Raw genomic sequence first — 26,359 nt, 5'->3', positions numbered from 1 at the left:
CTGGTGAGGCACAACCTAGAATTCAGATCCAGATTGCCTCTCCCAAAGACTCTGGGAGATTAAGGACAGAAGTAGAAGTCTTACTTGTTCACCATAAAATCTCCCACTATGAGATCCTCCACAGATTTGTGCTGCATGCCATGATCTCCTTTGAGGAAACCCACCTATACTTAAAGATCACGTTCACTCCAACACACACTTCAGAGAAGAATGAGCAACAACACATTTTCAATCCAACTGGACCTGAGGTGTAGTTCCTCACTGCCTTGAAATTTGCCCTTATTAAGTGTATGGGCAGTGAATAAAACACTGTATCAACAGCATTTAAAATTATTGCTGGTACCAGTGTACCTTGTAATAAGCAGAGACAAGTCTGGCCATGCACTGCTGCTTTGCAGCCAGTGAATCCAGGCATAAGTTTTGATCTTTTCAAGAGCTATATTCAAAACAAAATGATGTCTCCTTTTTCTTTACATACTGTTCAAGACACAGTGTTTAAGTACTTGCCTCTGTAATCACTGGCTTCAGAGCTTCACCTTTTTTGGCACTTAAAGCATTTTCTGGAAGGTTACTGTTCTCCAAGGAAGGGCCAGTATTAGTCTTGAGTGTTTTCTTCTTGGCTATTTTCTGAAACCATCAAGAACACAAGTTAACATGAACCAGGTAAAAAGCATGGCCTGCAGATCAGAAAAAAAAGAAAAAACAACCAAAAAACAAGATAAGCTTTTGAAAACCTTTCTTCTGTCTGAAAAGAAAACGATCCCTATCTTTTGACTGCCATGCACAGTAGGCATTGCCTTTAACCTCTGAAATGCCAGGGACCTTACACTCCCCCACTCCTTTAGGCCACCTCAACATTTGCTGTTTATGCTAATGATAAATAATGAAAATTTCTGTAAAATTCCAAATGCACACACATTTCCCCATGCACAGAGCAGCAGGGAAAATAAAAGCATAAATCTAGTGAAGAAATATTGCTGGTTTTATGTTCTGCAAGCATATAGGCTCCATGCTAATTACTAAAGACCACCCCTTCTGCAGTCCTCTAAGTGTTTCCAGGAACTATTGTCAGTTTTCTAGCCTAACTTCCAGCTATGCACAGGAAAAAACAGAAATTAAAAGTTGGCTCCAATTTAATGAAATTAAATACATTTAGAGCAGCAATTCAGAATGCATGTTACAACTTGGAACTCAGATGATGTGTTATGCAGCCTGGTTCATTTCTCCAGCTGGTCACTCTAAAAACAATCCGGTTATAACAAGGATTTTAATATCACATTGATTACCTCAAATCAAAACACCTTACAGAGACTTCAGTTACAGCTCATCTGTCATGCATGAGCTATAAGGAAGTAGTACTGCAAGTTAAAACAATTAAACAATACAAATGCTACAATGATTTCTGCTCAGGTGTGTTCTCTTTCACCTAAACCAGTCCCAGTGGTACACAAAAAGAATCCAATCCTTTCCTCTCTGCTATGGGAGACCTAATGCACCTGTTTGTTCCCTGTGTCTTCAGGGTCACAATGGCCATTTCTAATCTCTCAAAAAGATTAGAAAAACATCACTTAATTTCTTGTGGGAATACACAGGGAAAAAATCCCTTCCATACACTTCTTTCCAATGTCCTTTATATGAGCCATTTACAGCAGAGGAAGAGATACCGGAAGGTTTGCTTTAGTGGTACTGAAGAGGTCATCCTCATCATCATCCCCAAAAATTCCTCCTCCAGGTGGGTTCAGGATATGGTTTGCAGACTAGAGAGACAAAAGACAAGGAAAAGATGTGTCACAGATTGAAAGCTCATCTCCCTCAGCCCATGATGCCTGGGCAGACCCTAGCACTTGGCCCTCCCTGGTAATAAGTGATTTCTAAGCTGTGTTCAAAAAAAAACAAAAAACCCACACTGCTAGGTTGAACACTTCAAAGACAGTTTTGAAATAGCAGGTTCAGAGGAGAACTTTGAACTTACCATTGACTTCTTTGGGCTGGCAAAGAGGTCAACATCTGGATCATTGTCCTTCTGAAGTTTGTGACTGAAGAGGAGCTCTTCATCTTGAAAGACTCTGGTGCTTTTGGGCTGAGTACTTTTCTCAGCAGCCTGGAAGGACAGGATAAAGTTTCACAGAGTGAGAAATTCCCTCCTTAAGGAGGTTATGCACCTACTGATAAGAGAGGTTACAAGTCACCTGAGGCTACACCACACTCCTGGTAACAAAAATAGAACTTTAATTGAAAGTTCTATATTTGACTTTTATCAAATATGCAAAACTTACATATGGGTTCAAGAATATTGCTGCTGAAAATTCAAATTCTACCTCTTAATGATATACTATATCAGGGGAGCCAGACAGCAAGAATGTACCAACTGGAGGATTTAAAAAAACAAAACAAAAAACCCCACACATTCTTGAAAAAACAGAAGTAAAAACAGAATTAGACTGATTCTTGCTGTAGCTAAGTTTGCAGGCATTTATCCACCAAACAAACTGCAATCACAAAGGGATAAAGAAGCCAGAGAGCTTCAATTCCACATTCTTCTACTTTTACTACCTTTCACCTTGAGGGGTAACTGGGAAATCAGTTTTGTACTGATTGTACAGCAAGCATCAAGTAAATGCACCAAAAAAATCTGTATAGAACTTCTGCATAAATTTCTTTTCACTCAAGCATTTAGCAAAATGCTTTTGCATTAATGGGATAGAAAAATTTACATAGGAATCTAGGACCACAGGGAAGAGGAGGAATAATTTCTCACCCAAGCATCTGGAAGTTTAAAAATACAGAAAGATTAGCCTCCATAACATAAAGAGAGGAAAGGGTAAAACCAATATCTTGCCTACAATACTAGAGCTAGAAATAAAATACTACTTCCAAGTGTTCAAGAACTTCCCCAGACTCACCACACTGATTTCTTTCTGTGTATTTTTAATGCCATCATAATCTTCCAGTCTCTCCTCTTCCTCCTCCTCAAACAAGCTTAACACTTTCTTATCTTGGGTCTTGACATCTTTCTCCAGAGCTGGTGGTGATGTTGCAAACAGATCTGAGCTACTGTCTGGCTCTGAGGATATTGCTGCAGAAGACTAGAACAACAACAACTAATTAACACATCTGCCTGCTATTTAGTTCAGGTTTGCCCCCAAAAATACAATTGCTCAGTAAGACCATGCCCAAGATTAAGTTCTGCTGAAACTTTTTCAATAATACAGTCAATAATACTGTTATAGAACAGTAATAATACTTCTGTTCTGTAACGGTATTACCGAGTAGAAATTCACAATCCTGAAAGCCCCAGCTACCAACATCAGGTACAACTCAGCAGACAGTATGTTGAAACAAAGTTATTGACCTTAAAACAAAGTCTAAACATTAGTACAGACTATTTTACCCAACTCACTCTGGAGGGAAAATTAAAGAGATTCCACACCTCCAACAAATTCACCCCCAAACAATTGTCTTATGTACATCACTTGGGAAAGAGCTTTTAAATGACACTTAATCAATTTGCTGTTTGACTGACAATTCATTTTGCTAAATGGAGACAGAGTTACTCTCTCCATGGCAATAGAAGGGCCACTCCAGAAAAATAATCCTGTCCGAGAAGAGCACTGTTATTTTGTGTTATTTTTTTTAAACAGAGCCTTTACCAAACTTCACATTAATATAAGAAAATCTCTCACTTTTTCCTTTGTTTGCTGCCCAGCAACATCTGTTTCTCTAGGCACAGGGAGTGCTCCAGGCTTTTCTAAAGACCACAGTGTATCTTCTACCCGGACAGACTTTGCTGTGCTATCCAGCATATCTTCCTTTTCCTCCTTTTCTTCTTCGTGAAAGAAAGGTGGTGCTTGTGCTGGTTCTACTTCCTCCTGCAAAATTAGAGAATGCTGGTGACATAAAATCATGAATATAAGAACCATATGCTGGTGTGGAATAGCAGCCTTCACCTCCTGTGGGTGTCCAGATCACTGACAACATGACTGACTTCTGCTTTCCCTCCCATGGAACACTCGAATTTGTGACTTTTGATTTCTAATAATAGAGACTTGGCTCTGGCTGAAGAGTGCCAGGAATTAGTTATAAGCTTAGAGCAGATGCCCTGGGCATATTATCTACTTGGTACACTAGACAAGATTTCTTGCCTACAAGAAAGCTGGTGATGGACCTTTTAGGATGTCAGGGAGTGATAGGACCAGGGGGAGTGGACTCAAACTAGAGGAAGGCAGATTTAGATTAGATATCAGGAAGAAGTTCTTCACCATAAGGGTGCTGAGACACTGGAACAGGCTGTCCAGAGAGGTGATGGAAGCCCCATTCCTGGAACCCCCCATCCCTGTCCAGGCCAGGCAGGGCTCTGAGCAACCTGATCTAGTGGGAGGTGTCCCTGCCCATGGCAGGGGGGTTGGAACTAAGTGATCTTAAAGGTCCCTTCCAACACTGGAAAGTCTATGACTCTATGATTCTACACCATTTCCTTTGACTGCCAGCAGCAGTGGCTTGCCTGTTTCTTATACTCCTAAGCCAATTGTCTCTATGGACCATGACAACTGTTTTCCTGGTAATCAGAAAGGCAAGGAAGGGATGTGGCACATACACATAGAGAAATTTCCACTGCAGATAAACTGTTTTAAGCTTTTGCAACTCCTGCTCTCAATTCCAAAGCACAACCACCATGAGCTAAGCTTGTAAGACAGAGGATAGCATAAGTGGCCTCAACAGAAGGCCAGTAAGAAGCCTGTAAGCACATGAGAATCAGCTTGGGTTAAGGTGACACAGAGTGAGTCCCTAGCTTCATAGTCCACACCAAGATGTATGCTGTTTTCAACAATATTTTATAGTTGAGAGCTCTCAAAACATCCTCAGGAAAAGCCTCTAGCATAAACTAAATAAATTTGGGGTTAGAGGTCAAAAAAATGTTGAAGTCTATTAGGCTGATGGTGGTAAGAAGTTTTATATGTTTGAGTTCATTCAGGCCCTGCTGCAATTCCCAGTTTGTCTGAACTACCATTGTCTGAAACAAGATGGACTTGCATTCAATATCTAACAAAGAAGACAGACCATAAAAAGACAAAGTTTTTCACGGTAATTTTAAAAGACAAAGGAGGTACCACTGCAGCTGAAGGAAGTAGTGTTGATTGTGAGCTGAAGAGAGATTCTCCATTAATACCATCATCTTCAAACAACAAGGACACCTTCTGTGGCTTTCTTTGGCTGCAGTGAGATAGGTGAGAAAGGGGACGTTACATTGTAAAAGTTTCAGAGACCATGCACTTCATCTGTATTATATTAGGACCATAATTTGCAGCAATTGGTCAGAGATACAAGATTCAGATTCTTCACTGTCTCAAAAAATCTCTTGTCTGCACAGCTTTCTGCAGAAGTGAAGATAAAAGAAGGACAAGAGGATTTTATATCACAGGTATGGAAATTGAGAGCCCAGTTCAATTGTGGCAAGCAGAATGTTTCACAGTGACATGAATGAGGTAAAAGAGCCCAGTCCTGCCTGTTCTTAACTCACAGATCTCTACTTTGTCCTCAGCAGCAGTATCAAGGAACAACATTAGCAATATACCTAGGTGCATGCAGATTTGAGAGCACTGCTGAGCTGTGCTGAAAAAATGCTCTCCTCCCAACCCTCTCCTGGGATTCTCACCTCTCTTTAGTGATTGCAAATAAATCTTCCTCTTCCTCTTCCTCAAAGAGGCTTGTCTTCTTCAGTGCTTTAGCCTGACTGACAGTGCTAGTTGGTTTTGCATGGTCCTCTTTTTGGTCATCTTCAGAAGGACATCTAGCTGGCTTGGAGACATTCCAGTGTTCCTGAAAAATAAGGAACCCTAAGATTTTCTTTTGTCTTATTCAAGCCTACCTTCCCATCTCCTCTATAAGTAGAAACACTTCAGCATCTTAGCAGCCCTTCCATCTCTCTACGACAATATTTTCCTGCTTTGTGTTAGCCACTGTGATCTGAGTGTTAGCTTGACAATTGCTCAGGCTTTGCAGAGAGCACCTCCACCTTTTGGCATATAGAAGCTGCCCAATAAAATGAGATACACACACTTTGCTATTATATTTGCTTTTGAGAACTATGGTCAGTATAAACTGCAGTCATGGGAGTAAAGTTACCTAGTAGAACCAGATTTGAGCTGCTTAAACAACTGGTTTGATGTATGGGGAAAACAAACAAACAAACAAAAAACCTGAATTAAAACAGAACAATCACCCAAGACACCTCATTACTAGAGTGCATGATGCTGCACTGCTTACTTTCTCAACTGCCCACAGTAATTTTTGTCTTACCCTCTGGAGCTAGCATTAGTCAAGCCTACACACAGAGCAAGTCAAAAATCTGCATCAGAAGGAAACAGTGCTGGGATTAGGAGAGTGCTCTGACTTGTGTGTCTTATTCACAGCATTTCTAGTGGCTTTCCTGGTTTCATCCCCTTTCTGAAAGGGACTACAGGCATGTTGAACTATGAACTCAGTTCATTCTACAATAAGATAAAAATACATCTAAAAATATTGCTAGTATCCACTAAGCAAGCAATTACAGAACAAGCAATAAAAATGAGAACAAGTAATAAAAATGAAGTCTACAGAAAAAAGTAATTTTGGAGGGTGGAAGGGCTAAAAAGAGTGAATTCATGTGAGTTAATTCAGTCTTCCCAAACAGGTTTTTAATTTACTTAGTGCCTCTGGCTTTCATTTAAGATGTAGAACAACATCTACACAATCTCTTAGAAGAGGGCTGCTCTCTGGGAAGCCTAGTTGGTGGTTGTTTTTTTTTTAAATCTAGGGATTGTAAAAATGAAAATCAAAAAACAAACACAATCAGCAACAAATAAAGAAAAAACAACCAGGAAAACAAAAAACTACACCAAACACCACCACACACAGGCAAAAAAAAAAAAAAAAAATCCCAAAAACACAAACCACAGAAAACCTCACCACATATAAACTTATGCATATAAGGTTTTTTGACAGAAAGTAAAGCAGTAATAGCAAACTTAATTTTCCCCTTTTAGCATTTTTAAGTCAGATTTGTTGGCAGTAGCCTCCATTTGCTATGGATCTTTCTGTAAATTACATTGAAAATACTGATTTCCTCTTCTATATGATTACTGTTACCTAGATCCTGGGATAATTTGTGCCAAGAATAAGACAGCTTTCTCAGCTGCAAACACATCACACGGTTGGGGTAGGAATGGCACGTGGACACAGCAGAGCTTGACTGTGGTTCTCATCACAACAATGTTACACTCTGCCCAGCATAAAGCCCAGTAACCCCTTTCAAGTAACTCTTACTCCTCAGTACCTCCTCATCACTGCTGAACAATAAGTTGGAGGTTTTCTTGAGTGGCTCTGACTGTTTTGCTTCCAGAGATTTTTCTTGCTGCTTCTTGGCAGGTATCACACCAAAGAGATCCTTAAAATAAAATATGAAATGAAACATATTTGAAAAAAAAATAAATCAAAAGCCAAAGCCACAACAAAAAGTTGACTGAGAAGTCACCAGCATGCAAAAGAATGTTGGCATCTACTTCTCAGATGAGTAGGAGAGAAAAATTGTTTTGTTAAAACTTTTTTGAAGAACTTCAAGTTTGATGCAGTATTCTGGTACAGGGAATTCTGTGCACAACAGCATTTGATAGACCAGAAACTTATAGGCACACAGCTTGGTTTTGACTCATGTATTCTCAACCATAAGGTTTGACCAGTAGCCAAAAACCACCACACAGCAATTCTGTTGCACAGCAGCTCACACAATGAGGCACTGTATCTACATCTATATAATGAAACAGAGAATGGATCCTATTTTGAGTGGGCAGGTAACAGGCAGGCTGAACCACTGGGCAAGAAGCAAGACTTCCTGCCTGAAGACAATCATACAGATTATTATATAGGCATCAGAATATAAAAAGCATATGTTGGACTCCCCCTCCTGACGCTTGCTTAAGCTTTTCTCCACACAACCTGAACTTCAGTTCTGTAACAATCTCCAGGGATGACACCACAGATATTACCATATTACCAAATGTTTCACTGTCCTGACAGCTGCTTCTGATCAGCCCCTATTCAGAAAGGTGAGTTGAAAGAAGCTCCCTCTTGAAGCACAATCCTTTATCTTGAGTCTGTAGAAGTCCCCTGTCTTATGGCTCTGAGCAGGCCTCCTATTCACCTCAGGTTAAGACTATGGGGTAAGTTAACTCACCATGAGGGCTCCAGGCCCAGAGTTGAAAGCTCTTTGGATAGTGTGTGGGAAGGAGAAGAGAGTAAAAAAAGATAAGAAAAATCACACACCAATTCAATTTAAAGTTTCCTCCACAAACAGTCCCCTGATCTCAGATTCTACACTAGCAGCCACAATCCTTCCACACTGAAAAGTGAGAGAAAAAAAAGAGTTGACCAGCCATGACACAAGAGAAGAAATCACACGTATCTAGGTACCACAGACCAGGAAAAAAAAAGCTTATTAAAGCCAATATCCATTCTATTGCTCTGTGTACTCTAGACCTATCAATCAGAGAGAGAGCACCCTTCATGGTTAGATCTAGAAATGATAGGCACTGACTCCCAAATACTAAAATAACATCACGAGCTTGCAAGAGTCCCTTGCTACTGTTCTCCTCTATAATGCTCTTCACATACTCAGAACTGCTAGATTATGCAAGATTGATTTTAGTGCTCTAATTTAGTGCTCCATTTCCAAGCTGAGTGTTGTAAACTTGTAAATATTTCATTCTGTATTTGTGACAGGCTGTGCCTGTGCCCCTACAGAAGCATCAGGAAGTGGCACTTACCTCTTCATCATAATCAAACAAAGAAGGCAGAGCTTTTGGCATGGACATGCTGGTGGGAAGACATGTAGCTTGGGACTTCACAGTTTTGCTTGATGGAAACAAGTCCTGTGCAAACCAAAGAAACATCACTTTGGAGTGTAATGCTACATGTTTAAGCATTCTAAATGGGACACATCTTTCCTTTTTAAAAAAGTGTTTAGTGTGTCTTTGAAGCAGGGAAAGACTCTCTTACTCAAATGTATTAATCACCTGCAGCAGAGACTTCCCTCAGCTTTCCAGATCAATTGCTAGTTGGAAGCAGAGGACACAAGATACAATTTGTCTTTCATGATTCTTGCTCTTGATTTGATGATCTTTCTCCTCTTCAGATTTTCAATTTACACCTATGTGTACCACACAAGCTTAACTCTCTGAAGATAGGGAAAAAGTTCCCAGAGATGTCACTCTTGGAATGAGAAGGAACTTTCAGGATGGCTGGAAGCAGATGCATGGATGTAAGTCCCCAGTCCTACAGATACCCAGGGAGACCCCAGGTACAAGTGGACTGCAGTCAGGGTGACTCAGATCCCAAGGATTTCTGTAAGGATTTATTAAAGTGATACTCACTTCAGAATCCTTTTCATCAGAGAAGAGGTCCATCTGCTTTCTTAGAGGCTTTTCAGATAAAGGTTTAAAGTCATCACCTGAAGATGGTTGACTCTTTAGGACAAATAAAGACACTGCATCAGGACCCATTTAGATTCAGTAAGGGCAGGCACATCATCTGATGCAAAGCCTAAGAGGAATGTTGCTGGCAGCATCCCAGCAGTTGAAGGGACAGAACACAAGTTTGTCACCCACAGGCTTAAGTCACAAACTCGTGTTCAGTGAGTTCCTCACATGCAGCCAGAGCTATACACAGGAAACTTGAAGGTCCTACCATAGGCTTCCCCCTCCCCTAGCACCCCTCTCAGCAGAAACATCTATGCAGCAACTCAGGCCATGCCCACTCACAAGTAAAATTTTTAAGAAGCTGTGTTTCCTAAAGGAAGAGGGCAGCTGGTGTCAGCCATCACTTCCTGCATTAGCACAGCATAGTCCCAGCCTACCACCATTAAATTCAGAATGATTCCACATAAGCCTGGAGTGCAAGTCAGCCTTCACTTCCTGACAGAGCAGGAGTGGTGCTGCTGATTCAGTTCTCATCCACTCCTCTTAAGAGAGCCAAGTGTATATATATATATATCTGTGAAGTACTGTGAGATCAAAGCAATGGCACTGGATGACCTCCCATGACCACTCCTGCTCCACTGACCATACATAGATCCTCTTCCAGTCACTGCCCACACAAAAAAACCCCACTGAAATAAATCAGAAGTTTAGATTCAAATGCATTTAAGGACCCCTGAAGCACCTGGGTCATGGAGGACCCTGTAAATCTAGTTCTGTTTTATAATCATGACACTTCCAATGTGTTCTACATGGAAAGACAACTTCAGCTTCAGTCATAAATTTTCCTAAAAACTTAGCAATATGATCCACTTATATACTGTTACCTTTTTTTCCATTACTGTCTCCCTCCAGCTTTCTGGTTTTTTAGCTAGGCCAGCAATCACAGGAGGAATGGCAGGTTTTTCCTTGAATAAGTCACCTTCTTCTTCTTCATCATCGAATAGGTCAGCTGTGGACTTGACTGCATTAAGAGAAAAAACAAACAGGGAATGATGAGAACAGAACAGCCACTACTGAACAAGAGAACATACCAGAGTCTCAAAGGACACCATGCTCCCTTTCTAAAGATGAACAACATAAGGAGTCTTTAAGAGAAAAAGCTAGACAAGCTCTCAAAGTGAAGCACCATTTACCTGAATGCACTGGTGACAGACAGTGTGATCAACAAGAACTGGGGCAGGGTCAGCTGGCACTTCTAAAAGCAGTGTTTTGTATTGGCTTGGCACCTTTAAAGGCCTAGAGCCTGCCAATAGGGAATTTTGGGCATGGGGACTCAAGGTTGTGTGAGTAAAGTCTGCACCATTTCCCTGATTCAAGTCTAGATATTGCCCCAGCAGTAGAATGAGCATCCTAAGAGAGAAGAGTCAGTGGAGAACATGGACATGCAAACCAGTCCCACACCACTGTGAGGAAAATAAATGCCAACAACAAATCAACCCACCCAACCTATCTTTATGGCTGTCAATGTTTAATCTTCCACTGCATGTGTACAGAGGTACCTGAATCTGTAGGATTTTTAGTTGCTGTCCCAAAGAAATCATCATCATCAAACAAAACAACTTTCTCAGGCTGTTTAGGAGTTTTCTCTGTGTTCTGTGCTGCAGATTTGTTGTCTTTTTCCACAGTTATACTGGAACTAAAAACATCCCTTCTTCCTGCCGTTCAGATGGGAAAACAAAACAAAACAACATACAGGTATTATTGCCAAAGTTACAAAAAAGATGAACTTGTGCCACAGTAAGTGGAACCTGGAAGAGTTTAATGTACTCCTGCAACTATGTCAGATCAAAAGCATTAGCTAGAAACACTCTGATAAAGCTAAGTCACAAACAGATGCACCCACACTCTCACTGCAGTCACTTCTTTCTCAAACCTGCTAATCTCCCCTAGGAAGAGCAGCCAGGTTCTGTGATAAAGCTAGAAAACCCAGCAGAGTTATTTTGGTAAAAACTGGAAGTCTGGCTCTAAGCCTGCCTTTTGCTTGTTTTGTATAGATGCTTGGAAATAGGGGGAGCAGGAAGAAAGACTTTAATTGAAAGTCTGGCAGAAGTAGAACAATTGGGATTTGGTTAAAAGTCAACAGACTGGATGAATTTTGACCAGTGCAGCAGCAGTTTATAATAAAAATAGCAAATCACCCAATAGGAAGAGCCACAGAATTGACATGAACACACACACAAAGTTTGATTATTAAACATTCTCAAGGTCCTAGCAAACTGTTCACTGGGAATGCATCTATCAAGCACTTCTTAATAGCAAAGAAACCTCAGTCTTAGTTTTCCTCTGGTGACTTCAGCCTGTTTGCAAGTTACTGAAAAGGAGCAAATTAAGACTCCTAATAAATGCAACATATTATTTAATTCCTGATGAACTATAACAGGACACTGTTAGAATTATAGGAAATTCAGAGCTTTTACAATAGTAAATCCAAGAAGGTACAACGGATAAAGAAAATCTCAATACCATGCTTCAAACTTTGCTACCAAGTCTTCTCTGTATGTAGAATGACCATTGCTGATGTATATCTTTGATCCTGGAGTAAAAAGCCTGTGTTTCTACACACTCTACTCTAAAAAAATCATGCTGACTGAAGGCTCAGTTAACTGAAACCAGTCTTAAAATAGGCCTTTCCTAGTAAGGGGCGAAATTTAAAACTTAAGTAACTTATCAAGTGAAGACCCTACACTGAGACAGAAATTAAAGTCAGTTGATTCAAAGAGACTGGTGACAAGTTTCTTTTCATTGCTTCACTTGAAGTCTGATATGGAACAGGGTTTACAATTCTTTTTTTCTAGCTCTGAGCTACAGAACTGGTCCTTCCACATGTATGCACATCCTCCTCATCAAAACCAGAGAAACAAGATTGGCTGTATTTACCTCTGCTACAAAAATATAGGAACCTGATGTTTAAACTAACCTGAAGGAATATGATCAAATTTGCAAAATTAAAACACACTCCCTTTTAAGATTATAGAGGGAAGGTGGGACTGTATGAGCTGCAGACTTAAACTACATAGTATCAGTTAAAGTAACACACAAACGTGCATAGCACAACACTGGAAGCTGACAGATGCTAGTATCTGTGACCAATAATATCTACCTTCAGAGCACCTACAGAATCTTGACTATCCATAAAACATGCTGCACTTTAGGCTTAGTGTGGCAGAAGCCCCTGTATCTGTCATTAAGCACATGATTAAGCATTTTAGTGTTGCTGTATTTGGACAGTTTTATTCCTTAAATCCTCCCCAGTAGGCTTCAAAGAGAACAGCACTTTGTGCATGAAGCAATTTGATATTGAATTAACCATACCTGCACACAGCAACTTTATTGAAAGAGTTTGTAGAGGATGCTGAAATGAATTAATTCCAATCCCCAGCATGGGCACGGACACCTTCTGTTAGACCAGATTTCTCTGGTCTTGAACACTTTCAGTTATAGAGCATTCACAACTGAGTGTCATACCTCAACATCCTCACAGTGATTTCTTCCTTATGTCTAACCTAAATCTACCCTCTTCTAGTTTAATGCCATTGCCCCTTGTCCTATCACTGCACACCCTTGTAAAAAGCCCCTCTCCAGCTTTCTTGCAGGCCCCCTTCAGGTACTGGAAGGTTGCTGTAAGACGTCCCTGGAGTCTCCTCTTCTACTGCCTGAACAAACACAACTCTCAGCCTGTCCTCACAGGAGAGGTGTTTTAACCCTCTGATAACCTTTGTGGTCTTCCTCTGGACTCACTCCAAGAGCTCTTTGTCCTCTTTATGTTGGGGCTCCAGAATGAGACACAGTACTCCATGTGGGGTCCCAAGAGAGCAGAGTAGAGGGGGAGAATCACCTCCCTCAGCCTGCTGGCCTTGCTTCTCTTGATGCAGCCCAGGAATAGAGTTTGCTTTCTGGGCTGCAAGTGCACATTGCCAGTTCACGTTGAGCTTCTTGTCAACCATCACTTTCTCCTCAGAGCTGCTTTCAATCCAGTCTCCAATCAACCTGTATTTGTGTTTGGGATTGTCCCAACACAGGCACAAAGCCTTGCACTTGGCTTGTTGAAGTCCATGCAGTCTGCAGGAGCCACCTCTGTTTAACTAAGGAGAAGAGACTTGCCAATAATTACTACTCCAGACTTTACAGTTCAGAAGCAAAACAGCCTAACCACTAGCAATGATAAATCACAATGCAGACAGCACTACAGGAGGCAAAAACTTGCTCTTACCGTCACTTCCTGGAACCTTCTCCTCTCTCTCTTTTGATTCTTCACTGTTTGGGGCTTCAGCAAAAAAATCATTCTGTGGATGAAAATGCAAAGGGAGTGAAGTAGTGAATTTGGTTTTTGTAGCAAAAGAGAGCTCCTGATTTTTCCACATACAATATTCAGTTCTAAGCCAAGACAGAGACATTAAACAACCACTCCACACATAGATGGAAACCCAAGTACTAAAGTGTTAATTTGAGTGCATACATGCAGCAAAGTAGCTTTCTGTCTGCTAAAATTTAATTTACACTGATTATCAGTCTGCTTACCACAGACAAGGAATGACCTTTTATTTGCATATCTTCAAGGGCTTACACTAATTTATCTACAGCTGTTCAGGTCCTGATTAAATTGTTCTACACTTCCCTATTGAAATTTATACAGCAAGGTTAGAAGGAAGAGTTTGAGCAAGGACAAGCTTAAAAATACTCCTGAACTTCATATGGTTAAAATTAATGTTTTGTATCATTGCTAACGAGACTTTAAGAGACACCAATATGGTGCAGGGATCCATGTTACTGTTTGAAAACATTGCAGTACACTCTCAGAAAAGTCTGTGTGTCCAGGCTGAAGCTGTCCAGGTCGTGCTGATTCTGCCTGACAACGATAATCCCAATGTTCCAGAAAAAACATCCAGCTCTTTTGATCTTAATTTCTTGAAAGCCTTCCTCTTCTGCAAAGTAGAGTATTAGACATTGTGCCCTTGGAGGTTCAAAAAGCTTTGTTTAAAGCTTTGTGGAAAGAAGCCAGCAATATTTAGGAAAGAGAAGGGTAGTGCAGGGCTGCAACAGGAACGTCAGTGGGTTACTGCATATTTGTGAGTTACTGCCTGCCTGTTGAGCTGTGACAGCCTTCTGGTACAGCAAGGCCTCCTCCACTGCACTAGTTAAGTGAAGATGTAACAACAGGACCACACTTACATCTCCAGCAGCACTACTGCAGAAGAGAAGGCTTTGTGCCAACAGGAACCTAAGCACCTCACTTGTGCAGCTCTCTTTCTCCACTGGAAAACTACACCAGTAGACAGTGCTTGAATGCTACAAAGCAACAAAACATTGTTTCGCCTCCCTGACTTCCAGAGGTAAGAATTTGTTGGGATCTTTTATTTCATTTGTAACAGGGAAACTCACACACTCTGTTCTATCCTCTCCAGCATTCTCACCTCTTCATCATCAAAGAGACCTGTTCCACCACTGAAGAGGCCACCCCTAGACCCAAAAGGTGTGAAGTCTTCATCAGTCAGCTTAGGAAGCTTGAAGATATCATCTTTAAATAGAAAGAATAAAATCCAAGAGCTTTGGCACACCAGGCCAAGTTTCAGAAAAAGGAATTAAAGAAGTAATCAAAATAAAAACTGGTTTGATATCATTTCATAAACATGGCACATATAGAGAAGCTGCTGTAGTCAGATTAGGTAGTATGTGGTTGCTCCACAAGACCACATTTAAGAAGAAATTCTCACTAGGCCTGTTTCTAGCCTTGTTTTACATGCACGTCACAACCTGAATTTGTGTACACACTCACCTTGAAGGATGCTTACTGTTATCCCACCCAGTTTCTAGAGTAGATGCTGCAATTTCCTAAGTGATGTTTTATATTCCAGCCCACAATTCAAAAACAAGAGATGAGGAAATCCTACCATCTGAGGCAACTTTCACTTCTTTCTTGTCTTTTGGGATTTTCCTTGTTTTGGTTTCTGGTGACAAGGCTTTAAGAAAAAAATTTCAAAATACAAATAAAATAATCTGTCTTGCAGCCCGTGATCAATCTGTAATAAAGAGAATCTAAAAAATAATCTAACCAACCTTATCTATATATTTTCATATAAATCAGCTCACTGAAGCAATTCTATTTTAGCAGGTTCTAAAACTCGCACTTAAAATTTTGATAGCATTGTTCTGTCAGACACCGTGGGGTCCTCCACAGAGAGGAAAAGAAAATCAACCTACACCCCCTGAAAACACAAATCTAGTGCTGGAGGGATTTACCACTGCAGAGCTCACAAACACTACAGAAACAAGTGGCTTCCACATACTTTCCTGAAGCAGGGGGGAAAACGTGTGGTCAGACACACAGTTTCACAAGCAGAGAGAGAATGAGATTGGAGAGAAACATTCACCATGATGTGTGTGCTTGGAGAGTGGCTGTCCCATGAAAGCAATTTGCTTTCCAGCATAACACTCTATTGATTACAACTGATTCCTATTAGTTATAGTCAAAAACTATCAGAACACAAAAGTGTCTTTAATTCCTCTTGTTGACCCAACACATATTGACAGGAAGAACAGATCTGTGAAACTTCTGTTAAACAGAACTTCCTGCCTAGCTCCCTCATGAGTCCCCTGCTGTCTCACAAGTGTTTATCAAAACTAAAAAGTTAACTTACATGAAAACTCTTTATCCTGTTTGACTGGTACTTCTCCCTTGATTCGGGCTGCCAGCTCATCTGCAAATGATGTTGGCCTCTTCTTTCTCTGAGGGGTAGAGACAAACAACAGCACATTCATTTTACACAATCCCATTACCAGCTTGATGCAATTGCAATTTTAAGAGCTGTATACTCCAGCTTAATTTCTCCAATATCCTTTCTAGATTTTCAAGCCCCCAGAAGAGGCACTTAAGCTTTCTATTAAGAAAGCAAATAAAAGATCATGCAACAATCAAGAGAAAAAATAGCCATTTCTAGTCCCTTATAACCACACGCTTTTTAATGTCACCTCATAGAATCATAGAAAGTTAGGAGTTAGAAGGGACCTTGAAAGCTCATCTAGTCCAAACCCCCTGCCTGAGCAGGGTCACCTACAAAACGTTGCACAGGAACACATCCAGGTGGGCTTTGAATGTCTCCAATGAAGGAGACTCCACAACCTCCTTGGGCAGCCTGTGCCAGTGCTCTGTCACCCTCATAGTGAAAAAATTCTTCCTGATATTTGTATGGAACTGCCTGTGCTCCAGTTTATAACCATTTTCCCTTGTCATGTTGTCAGTCACCCCTGAGAAAAGCTTGACTACATCCTCCTGGCACTTGTCCCTTACATATTTATAAACATTAATGAGGTCACCCATCATTCTCCTCTTCTCCAAGCTGAAGAGACCCAGCTCCATCAGCCTTTCCTCATAAGGGAGATCTTTCACTCACTTCATCATCTTGGTTACTCTGCACCAGACTCTTCCTTCAGCCAGCTCCTGATCCACCTCACTACCCCATCATCCAGGCCACACTTCTTCAGTTTAGCTCCAAGGATGCTGTGGGGGATGGTGTCAAATGCCTTCCTGAAATCCAGACAAACTATGTCTGCTGCTCTGCCATCATCCATCCACCTGGTTACATCCTCACAGAAGGCTCTCAGGTTGGTCACACATGACTTCCCCTTAGTAAAGCCATGGTGACTGCTCCTGATAAGCCTCTTGTCCTTGATGTGCCTGGAGACAGCATCAAGAATGAGTTGTTCCATCACTTTTCCAGGGATGGAGGTGAAGCCAACCAGTCTGTAGTTACCCAGGTCCTCTTCCTTGCCTTTCTTGAAGACTGGAGTGACCTTTGCTTTCCTTCAGTCCTCAGGCACCTCTCCTGTTCCCAACAACTTACCAAAGATGATGGAGAGGGGGCTCCAGTTGACATCCACCAGTTCCCTCAGCACCTGTGGGTGCATTCCATCAGGACCATGGATTTATGGATGTCCAGACTCATTAACTGATCCTTAACCCAGCCCTCATCAACCAAGGCAAACTCATCCTTTACCCTGACTTCCTCAGTGGCCTTAGGGGTCTGGGGCTCCTGAGGATCCTCCAGCTGTATGCACAGAGGCAAAAAAGGCATTCAGCAAATCTGCCTCTGTCACCTGGGCACCCACCTCATTCAGCAGTGGTCCTGCATTGCCTCTAGTGTTAGTTTTATCTGCTAGGTATTTGAAGAAGCCCTTCCTGTTGTCCTTAACCTCTCTTACAGAGGCTTTAGCTTTCCTGGTTGCCTCTCTGCATTCTCAGACAACAGTCTTATATTCCCCCCAAGTGGCCAGCCCGTCCTTCCATGATCTATAGGTTCTCTTCTTCCATTTGAGTTTACCCAGCAGTTCCCTATTTAACCATACTGGTCTCCTAGTTCCCTTTCTTGATTTCCTTCCCATTGGGATGCATTGGTCTTGAGCTCAGAAGAAGTGGTCCTTGAACATTCATCATTTCATCTTGGGCTCCTTTACCTTCTATGCCATCTCCCACAGTACTCTCTCCCATAGGATTTCCCCCAGCTATTGTTTAAAGAGGACAAAGTTGGCCTTTCTGAAGTTCAGGGTTGTGATTCTACTTGGGATCCCATTTATACCACACAAGATCCTGAACTCCACCATCTCATGGTTACTGCACCCAAGGTTGCCCTCAACCTTCACTGCTTCAACCAGACCCTCCTTGTTGGGTAGGACAAGATCCAGCAATGCTCTACTCTTAGTCGGCTCCTCCACCAATTGCATCAAGAAGTTACCATCAGGGCACTGGAGGAACCTCCTGGACTGTGACTGGCTGCTGAGAGGGCCTCCCAGCAAATATCTGGGGAGCTAAAGTCTCCCATGAGAACCAGGGCCTGTGATTGCAAGGATGTGGAAGGCCTCACTGACTTCCTCATTCTGATCAGGAGGCCTGTAATAGACACCCACCACAGTGTCCCCCACATTACCCTGCCCTTTGATTCTCACCCACAAATGAGATGCTCCTCATCTGCCCCTGGACAGAACTTGAAATGTACAAGTTGCTCTCTTACACAAAAACTAACTCCCTCACCTCACCTTGCTGCCCTGTCTTTGCTAAAAAGGGCATAACCATCCACAACCACATTCCATGTCATGTGAGCTGTCCCACCACGTCTCTGAAATCGCCATCATTCAGGGAGAAGGACAAGCAAGAAGCATTTACCACATGCAAATGTAAGAACTAATTTCTTAATGACCTTCAAAGACACTTTGATGCCAGCTTAGGGTGCAGGAACCCCTTAGTTTAAAGGGGTTCAAGCCTGAAGAAACATCTTGAAAGACCATTTGGGATTCTTCCAGGTCCTCTCTGCAGGATCCCATCCTAGGTAACTGAGAGCTACTATTACAATTCATTTAAGGATAGATTTTTCATGAAGTTAAATCTCTGACTCCAGGGAAGCAACAGTTACTTACAGGCCTTGTGCTTTCATCTAAATCTCCACCCTCATCTTCCTCTTTTTCAGAGTCAAAGAGGTCACAACCATCATAATCATCTTCATCGCTCATCTGTGCTGTCCTCTACAAAAGACAAAACAATAATAGCCTGTTAAGTTTTCCTGAAACTGGCATTAAAAAAAAATAAAAAAAAAAAAAAAAAGCAAAGCACAAAATTACATCTGCTTAGATAAAATATACAAACCAAACTTACTGAAAGGAGGGAAACATTCAACTTAGGTGGGGTACTTCATAGCTTTTGAGAGTTAAGGAAGGAGTTCTCTAGTAGAGACCTGTGCTGTGACACTGAACAATTCCACAGCAGAGATGCAACTAAGGACACTTCTGGCTCTCCTTACAATGAGCATTCCAGTAGTATACACAAGCTTGAATTGCTTAGGCCATGACATTTCCCTCAGTTTATGGACTCATGTGCACTACAGATCTAATATTTACATTTAACTCAGGAATACCATGATCAGCTAGTAAAAAAAAAAAAAAAAAATAATGCTGTCTTGAGCTATTCCTAAGCTAGATAGCAGAAAAGAAGATAATACATGCCCAAATTTTGGTTGTAGTCATAATAATAAGAAAAAAGATTAGGTGAATTGTGAGCTGCAGACTGGCACAGGCAAGGGCTCCGAATTGCACTAAAACACCTGTGAGTGAGGAACCACTCATAGATAGCTGCGTATCTTAAAATACATCAGGCACACAAAGTTACCCTATAAAAGTCCATACAGCTTTATGTAACAACCCTGTGCTTTGGTGTTGTATTACCAATGTATAGACTGAAGAGTTACTTTTTGAAACATTGTTTTTTTGACACAAAATCATTTCCAATTGAGGATTCACAGCACAAATGGCTTTTGCAGTGGCACATTTAAACACAGAATTCTGTCTCAGCCTACTACGAGCAACAAAAGTCAGGATTCCCTTTTCATTTGTTATCCAGATGAGTGTACTATTCAAACACTTAATACTGTTGCCAGCTTTGATTTCATGTTATCCCCCCACTGCACTGTTCCTTACTTCCTGCCCAGCAAGTCAAGGATTTTAATTAAAGACCAAATAAAACTACAGGAGCTTTACTTATCCTAGGGTAGATTCTTTGAACTCTCAAGACACCATAGCTGTTCCTGAGGAAACCAAACATCAGACAATGGCATCACAGATATGCTTTACATCTAATGATGACTTGCAAGCATGTCTTTAAGCCCAGACCAGGTGTAATTTCAAAATACAACAACATTTGGCCACGACAACCTTCCCTTACAAAGTTATACAAATGATGCTTAACCCAAGTTTTAATTGTCTAGCACTCCTATCTCCTCTCTTTTGCATCCTCATTGTGTCAGAAGAGGAAAGTATTTCAAGTTGGACTGGGGTGTAGAACCTTACCATCTTTTGGTCATCTTCACTATGATTTCCAAATTCATCATCCAATTCCTGGAACACAAGAGACCCAAAGACAACTATCACACATTATTTTTGTGCAGTGGCCAAGAGGGGGCTCAGAAGCTCTGGAATTCTTTATGCCAGGACATTCAGATCTCCTCACTGTGACCCAACCAAGGAATTGTTTCCCCAGCATTGAACATTCTATGAGCAGAGCTCATTAGAAAGTAAGTAATTTAGCAAAGATAGCAAGCACCCTCCAACAGTGCATTTGAGTAACTCAAGGGATCTCACGTCAATTGAGCAAAGATATCAAAAGAAAAACTCCTCAGGAAAAAGGAGTCCTTCCATAGCATAGTTACTAAAGCAGTGACATCCAAGGCAGGTAAAACATAACAGAAACTGATAGCCCAATGCAACATATTTATGAGGCAAAGCCTGGAAATGCATTACTGACATCTACTTAACCTTTAAACTTATCCCTGTTAGTCTCCATCCCATTCTCATAACTGTGATTTACAATAGATTTGTTCCCCATAAATGCAATTCTTGCTAAAAATCCAATTTGCTTCATGAAATGGAATTCAACTTCAATAAAACACTTCAGTTTGAAGTATTCTGCTAAAACAGCAGTTAAAGCAAATGCTACCTTATTGCTCCTCTGAAAAGCCACAGAGGAAACTACTGCATCAGAATAATAATGAAAAGCACATTTACTACAACCAATATAGGGAACAGACACTGTGCAGTATTATTTTAAGACCTCACATGGAAAAGCAAGATAGGTGATGGTCTCACACACAATCAGGGCTTCATGAATGCTTGTGCTAAGTAGCTGGTACTCTGTCACTTACCTGTTCCTCCTTCTCTTCACTATCAATTATACTGCCACGATCGCTATCTACTGATCCTTCTATTTTAAATAAAAACAAAAAAGTTAAGATCAGACAGGAAATCTGTACACAGAGCAATGTGCTCATCAGATGTATCGACAGCAACTTGAAAGGTTTTGCAAAGAGCAGAAAGAATCAGGTGGAAAGGAGAGTGGCTTGGAAGTTTTGAAGGCTGCTGAAATTTTAGCACTTTGCATTTCTAATACACAGGGAACAAGTTACTGAGAAGTTACTGCTTTGCATACCAGAAAAGTGATTCTTACAGCATGATGTACACTTTTTTTCCCACATAACTGCAGTGAGCAACTAAATATGCAGGAACACTACACAATATAATACAAGCTGTGAGTTAGAACAGAACAAAGCCTCAGATTAGAAACAAACCACTTGCATAGGTGATGCCATCACTTACCTTCACTGGAGAGATCTCCAAGGCCAACATCATCTCGTTCCATAAACTGCTGGGAGCCAATCAAGTAAGGTAAAGGCCTGTCAATATAGAGATCCTGGAAAGAAACAGCATCAGGTCTTTGACATCTAGGAACAGTTTTACATTGCTGACAAAGACAAGACATCTCACACCTTTTGTTTATCTTCTTTAAGGAAGATAGAAACTTTTTTCAAGAGCATCCCATCAGACACCAGCATGCAGGTAGGTATATTCCTTTCTAACACTGTCAAAGGGGGCCACATCTACAGTTCCAACTTGTTTTCTAGGTCTCATCTAACAGAAAAATATGCTTGCAAAGACCTCCAGGCATCAGATTTATCCCTGCATCTAGAGTTCTTAATTGTTGGGAAGTGAAAACCACTTATGAATATATGGTTTGTACCCAAAAAGCATGAAATTCAAAGGTCTAACTTCACCCAAAACTGAATCCTCCCTTTCCGAGTTCACTGCCACTGAACTAACTCCCCTTAAGGTGCCATACCTTAACACTACCCCAATGCAAGACAAGCAGTCTACACAAAGAGCAAGCCAGCAAGGAGCACTTCTTCAGATGTAGCCATAAAATCCTCTTTTTCAGTAACAAATATCAATTTTATATCAACCTGTTTATACTGCTGACAGAAACAAGAAGCAAATCCAATAAAGCCAAACACAAACATGATTCCAGAAGTAACTGGTCTCTTTACCTTTGGCTCAAGTATCAGTTCCATCCTTTCATTAATTTCTTCCTCTTCCGAGTCAGAGTTGCCTGCTTTGATGTCCAGCTGTTCAAATGCACTATCCAGAACTTGCAACCCATAATTCACTGCTTCTTGGATTTTAGGGATGAGATCAGCTTCTTTCTGTTCTCGTGTCTTTTCCTTTAGTCATAGGAACAACACATTCTAGTTGCATTTTACTGAAGACTCAATCTCACTTCAACACACATGCAAAAGTTTAACTTTAGATTAGTACAGCAAAAGTTTGGGTTTTTTTACTTAATTAATCTTTATCACCCCTAGAAACAGAGACGTTCTAAACATCCACACCAGCACAGTGCTACCTTATTTTTGCTCCCAGCTCATCAAATAAGCATTTATGGTATAATAGACCTAGACTGCAAGATATCTAAAAAATTCTCTGAGTTTATATCCGTGGGAATAGTAGTCATGTTCTGCTCCCCCAGTTCATGACCTCAGAATCCAGTAAGAAAGCCCAAGGTCTCAGTTCTCTTGCTGAAAAAATCATGCACAGCCATTTGAAAACTGATGTGTAAGTCTTGCCTAGTGGCAACAGTAATGAGGTTGGGGTGGCCCTAACAGATTTTTACATACATTGTTGTAGCCTCCAATGTTACCCTGAACTTCATGCTTGAATAGCATATACTACCCAACAGAGACACTTCAAGGAGAAAGGAAACAGTTTCATTTGTAATCCTCCAATGTCTGCAAAGTAAGTTTGACAACAAGAAAGTAGACAACAGCTACAAACATGCTGCCGGTGCTCAGGGCAGCTTAAGTTAACTACCTGCTCTGTTTTGTCTCCAGCATCAGCTTTGAGAATAGGCTCTTCCACTTCTTCATCATACACTCTCTAAAAAGTCAAGCAAAATTAGTTCAGGTAAGAACGAGATACTATTGCAGGGGCTAAACCACGGGCATCACCACCAAAATGCAATATATTGTTAGTGTCTAGTTAATTAAACATTAACTAATTCCACATTTAAAAAAATAAAACATGGTTGATGGCTTACTCAAACCTAAGTTTACTTATGGGCTATTTTCCCTTTGTTCTCTGTTATTTAGAAGCTTTTCTTCTTCCTATAGAAGAGATTCACATCCTCCCTCAGCCTTCAGTTTGTTCTGATGATCTCTCCCATCCAGCTCTTTTCAGCACTCAGCTGAGACACAGGGGAATAAAATGTCTGCCTTGAACCTACAAACCTAAATCCAGATCTCTCAAACACAGGTGCAGCTCTTCCCTGGGCAGAGACAAATCTCTAACTAAACTGAGACCTATAAATGAGAACTATTTCTGTGCACTTAACATTGGGAACAAAGAGCTTCAAGCACTCAAGATTTCAGACAGTTGGTACAAACTGTTCTCAGCAGAATCAATATGCTGAACAGCAAAGGTAGGCCAAAAACAACACTGCAGCTCTGAAAACAAAGATGCCACCACCAAAAAACCTGCAACAGAAATTTACATTTATAACACCTTGGAAAGATGTTGACAGAGGACAATAGTAACATTCTGGCTTCAGATGAGACACGTGCAGCCTGAGAACAATGCTGATCAAACCAAAATAACTAAAAAACCTCAAAAGTAGTGAAAAGCCCCTCACAAATCTGAAAGGTTACTATAACTCTACTTCAGAATTATACAAACAATCCTACTGATACGAGGCTGTAATAGCTTTCAAGCCAAGCCAAGCCTTTTACCTTTCTAAAATAGCTATAATAATTAAGTAGGAACGTGAACCAAGAAATACACTCATCCTCAACAAATTCAACAAACAGCTGATCTCCACGGCACATATAATCAAGGAAGGAAAGTACCTCAGAAGAGACAAAAGGGAATCTGCCAATACTGGAGAGTAAGTCATGCATGAAGGAATTAAGACATTGTTTAACTGAAAGCAATTAAAAGCCACTTGATCTCTAAACTAGCATCAGACTTGCCAAAAAGTTGAATCACTTCACACTACAGCAAAGGCAAACACCACTGTCTGAAGTAGAAGCTTCGTTCTATAAATGGCCATACTCACATTCTCTATGAACTGTGTATTGGACAGCATAAGAAAGTCATTGAAGACATTATGAAGGCGACAGTCGGTGGCTTTTGTTTCATTAATCAATCCATCTACTTGCTTTGTGATTTCATGAGTCCTGGAAATGGTGTGTTGGGAGAACTCTTGTAGAAAATGCAGAAGCTGTTTACAACAGAAGAAAGCCACGATCAATACCCTTTTTCTTTTCCTACTGTTTATGACACAGGGGAGTCGCTACTCCACTCCAACTGAACACCAAAATAAACACAGTTTGCACTGAAACACTCACACACACACACACACGCACAGCACAAGTAACTCTCAGCCCACTTTTTCTACTTCGTTCCGCATTTCTTCTCGAGCCAACTTCTCGTTTTAGTTTTCTCGTCCGGGACGGAGGGTCAAAGCACAGGCAAAGCCTACCGGCACCGGGTCTTCATCGGGACCACCCTCCCCGCGTCCCGCCCGCGGGACTCCGTGGGGCTGCAGCCCGCAGCGCCGGTCCGGAGCCATGAGGGCCGAGACACGGTCCCCGCTGGGGCCTGCACGGCCCAGACCGACACCCCCAGGCCCGCAGGGAGGGGGGAGCATCGGTCCCGGACACGCCGTGGCCGAGTCAGCCGCTCACCTCTCGCCCCTCCCGTCCCCCCCAGTCCCGGTTCCGGTCGCAGCGCTCACCCCGGCGTCCGAGGCCAAGGACCAGCTCTGGCTGCCTTTACGGATCTCCTCCAGCGACCACGGACGCTCCCACACCGGTGCCGCCTCCGCCGCGTCCTGCAGGGCCCTATTCATCTGCGGAAGAAGGACAGTGAGCGGAGTTGCAGCGCCGAAAGAGAAGCGGCGCCAGAACCGCTCCGGGCCCGCCCCGGCGCTCACCGTGCCCGCGGCCCACTCTGCCCTCCCCGCTCCGGCCGGCGCCATCCGCCGCGCACGGCTGTCAGCTGAGCGCCGTCACGTGACCCGCCGCCCCGCCCCGCGCCGCTCCGATTGAGCACGGGCAGCCCGGCAGGGGGCGTGGTACCGCCGCGCGCGGAGCCCGAGCAGAGCCCCGGGGGGTGAAGCCCCTCCCCGAACCGCCCTCAACCGAACCGCACCGCCTCCCTTCGCACCGCCTCCCTTCGCACCGCCTCCCTTCGCACCGCCTCCCTTCGCACCGCCCCGAACCGCTCCGCACCGCTCCACGCCGCCCCGCCCCGCAGCCCAGCGCGGAAGCCTCTGGGTCGGGCTACGGTGGGGGATAGCCCGGTCCGGCAGCCCATGCGGAGCAAAGGACTCACCTGTGCGGTCCGTCTGCCCTAAGTCAGCCATGGCAGCCCCGTGAAGGTCTGAGCTGTGGCGGGAGGGGCCCGTCCGGCTCCCTGCGGGCTGTGAGCACTGAGTCCCTCAGGCGGGGGAATGAAGATGCGAGATGGCTCCGGCCGCAGCACCTGCCTCAGGGCTCTTGGCTGAGAACGTTCCTGCCCTGTAAGGGACAGGGACACAGCGGCTCCCGCCCCACACCGCCAGCAAGGGCGAGGGTAGCAGCGGCGGCGGGTCCCGGCAGCACGGGGAGTGCCAAGGCTCAGGGTGACAGGCAGAGGGGTGCAGGAGAACATCAGAAGAGCTGCGTGGGACAGGGGTGCCTGGTGGACTGCCTGATGCTGCTTGGCCCTGAGGGGAACAGAGGGCTGTAAATATCCCCAGGAATGTGTCTCCTGGAGAATGTAAAGTCTTGGTACCAGGTGCCTCCCCTGGGAAACGGCTAGATAGGGATTTATGTTAGTGCATGTTTATATATCAAAATATACTATTTTGACAATACTGCTAGACAGAGCACATTTAGATGTAACCTATAAATAAATCAATAGATATCAAAATATTGTATCAAAAGATACAATAAGTGATTCTGATTGTGAACAGCAGTTGGAGTCCACGCATTCATGTCCTCCAACAG

At 42.4% G+C, this 26,359-nt stretch overlaps 1 protein-coding gene across 2 annotated transcripts in view; it reads right to left on the bottom strand.

Moving 5' to 3' along the window:
• LOC139798336 (WASH complex subunit 2A-like) overlaps nt 1-25,410 on the bottom strand; it is a 34,372-nt gene extending 8,962 nt beyond the window's left edge. The window contains exons 1-25 of one of the 2 annotated variants that reach the window (XM_071748811.1): nt 25,303-25,410; nt 25,105-25,218; nt 24,424-24,588; nt 23,184-23,249; nt 22,364-22,537; nt 21,639-21,732; nt 21,188-21,246; nt 20,337-20,384; nt 18,915-19,019; nt 16,145-16,232; nt 15,398-15,466; nt 14,921-15,024; nt 13,720-13,792; nt 11,009-11,164; nt 10,334-10,470; nt 9,405-9,497; nt 8,799-8,903; nt 7,313-7,423; nt 5,654-5,817; nt 5,109-5,211; nt 3,684-3,869; nt 2,904-3,086; nt 1,973-2,101; nt 1,665-1,757; nt 508-627 (exon numbers count right to left, since the gene is read on the bottom strand). In XM_071748811.1, the coding sequence (XP_071604912.1) occupies nt 508-627; nt 1,665-1,757; nt 1,973-2,101; nt 2,904-3,086; nt 3,684-3,869; nt 5,109-5,211; nt 5,654-5,817; nt 7,313-7,423; nt 8,799-8,903; nt 9,405-9,497; nt 10,334-10,470; nt 11,009-11,164; nt 13,720-13,792; nt 14,921-15,024; nt 15,398-15,466; nt 16,145-16,232; nt 18,915-19,019; nt 20,337-20,384; nt 21,188-21,246; nt 21,639-21,732; nt 22,364-22,537; nt 23,184-23,249; nt 24,424-24,588; nt 25,105-25,218; nt 25,303-25,347 (2,784 nt within the window). In that variant the 5' untranslated portion in view covers nt 25,348-25,410. The remainder of the gene's footprint in view (nt 1-507; nt 628-1,664; nt 1,758-1,972; nt 2,102-2,903; nt 3,087-3,683; nt 3,870-5,108; nt 5,212-5,653; nt 5,818-7,312; nt 7,424-8,798; nt 8,904-9,404; nt 9,498-10,333; nt 10,471-11,008; nt 11,165-13,719; nt 13,793-14,920; nt 15,025-15,397; nt 15,467-16,144; nt 16,233-18,914; nt 19,020-20,336; nt 20,385-21,187; nt 21,247-21,638; nt 21,733-22,363; nt 22,538-23,183; nt 23,250-24,423; nt 24,589-25,104; nt 25,219-25,302) is intronic. The other variant, XM_071748812.1, reaches the window with a different exon arrangement.
• Nucleotides 25,411-26,359: the final 949 nt, after the last annotated feature.

The sequence above is a fragment of the Heliangelus exortis genome, chromosome 7 (assembly GCF_036169615.1).
Source record: "Heliangelus exortis chromosome 7, bHelExo1.hap1, whole genome shotgun sequence".
NCBI classification, from domain to species: Eukaryota; Metazoa; Chordata; class Aves; order Apodiformes; family Trochilidae; genus Heliangelus; species Heliangelus exortis.
This window is presented reverse-complemented; position numbering and strand designations above follow the sequence as displayed.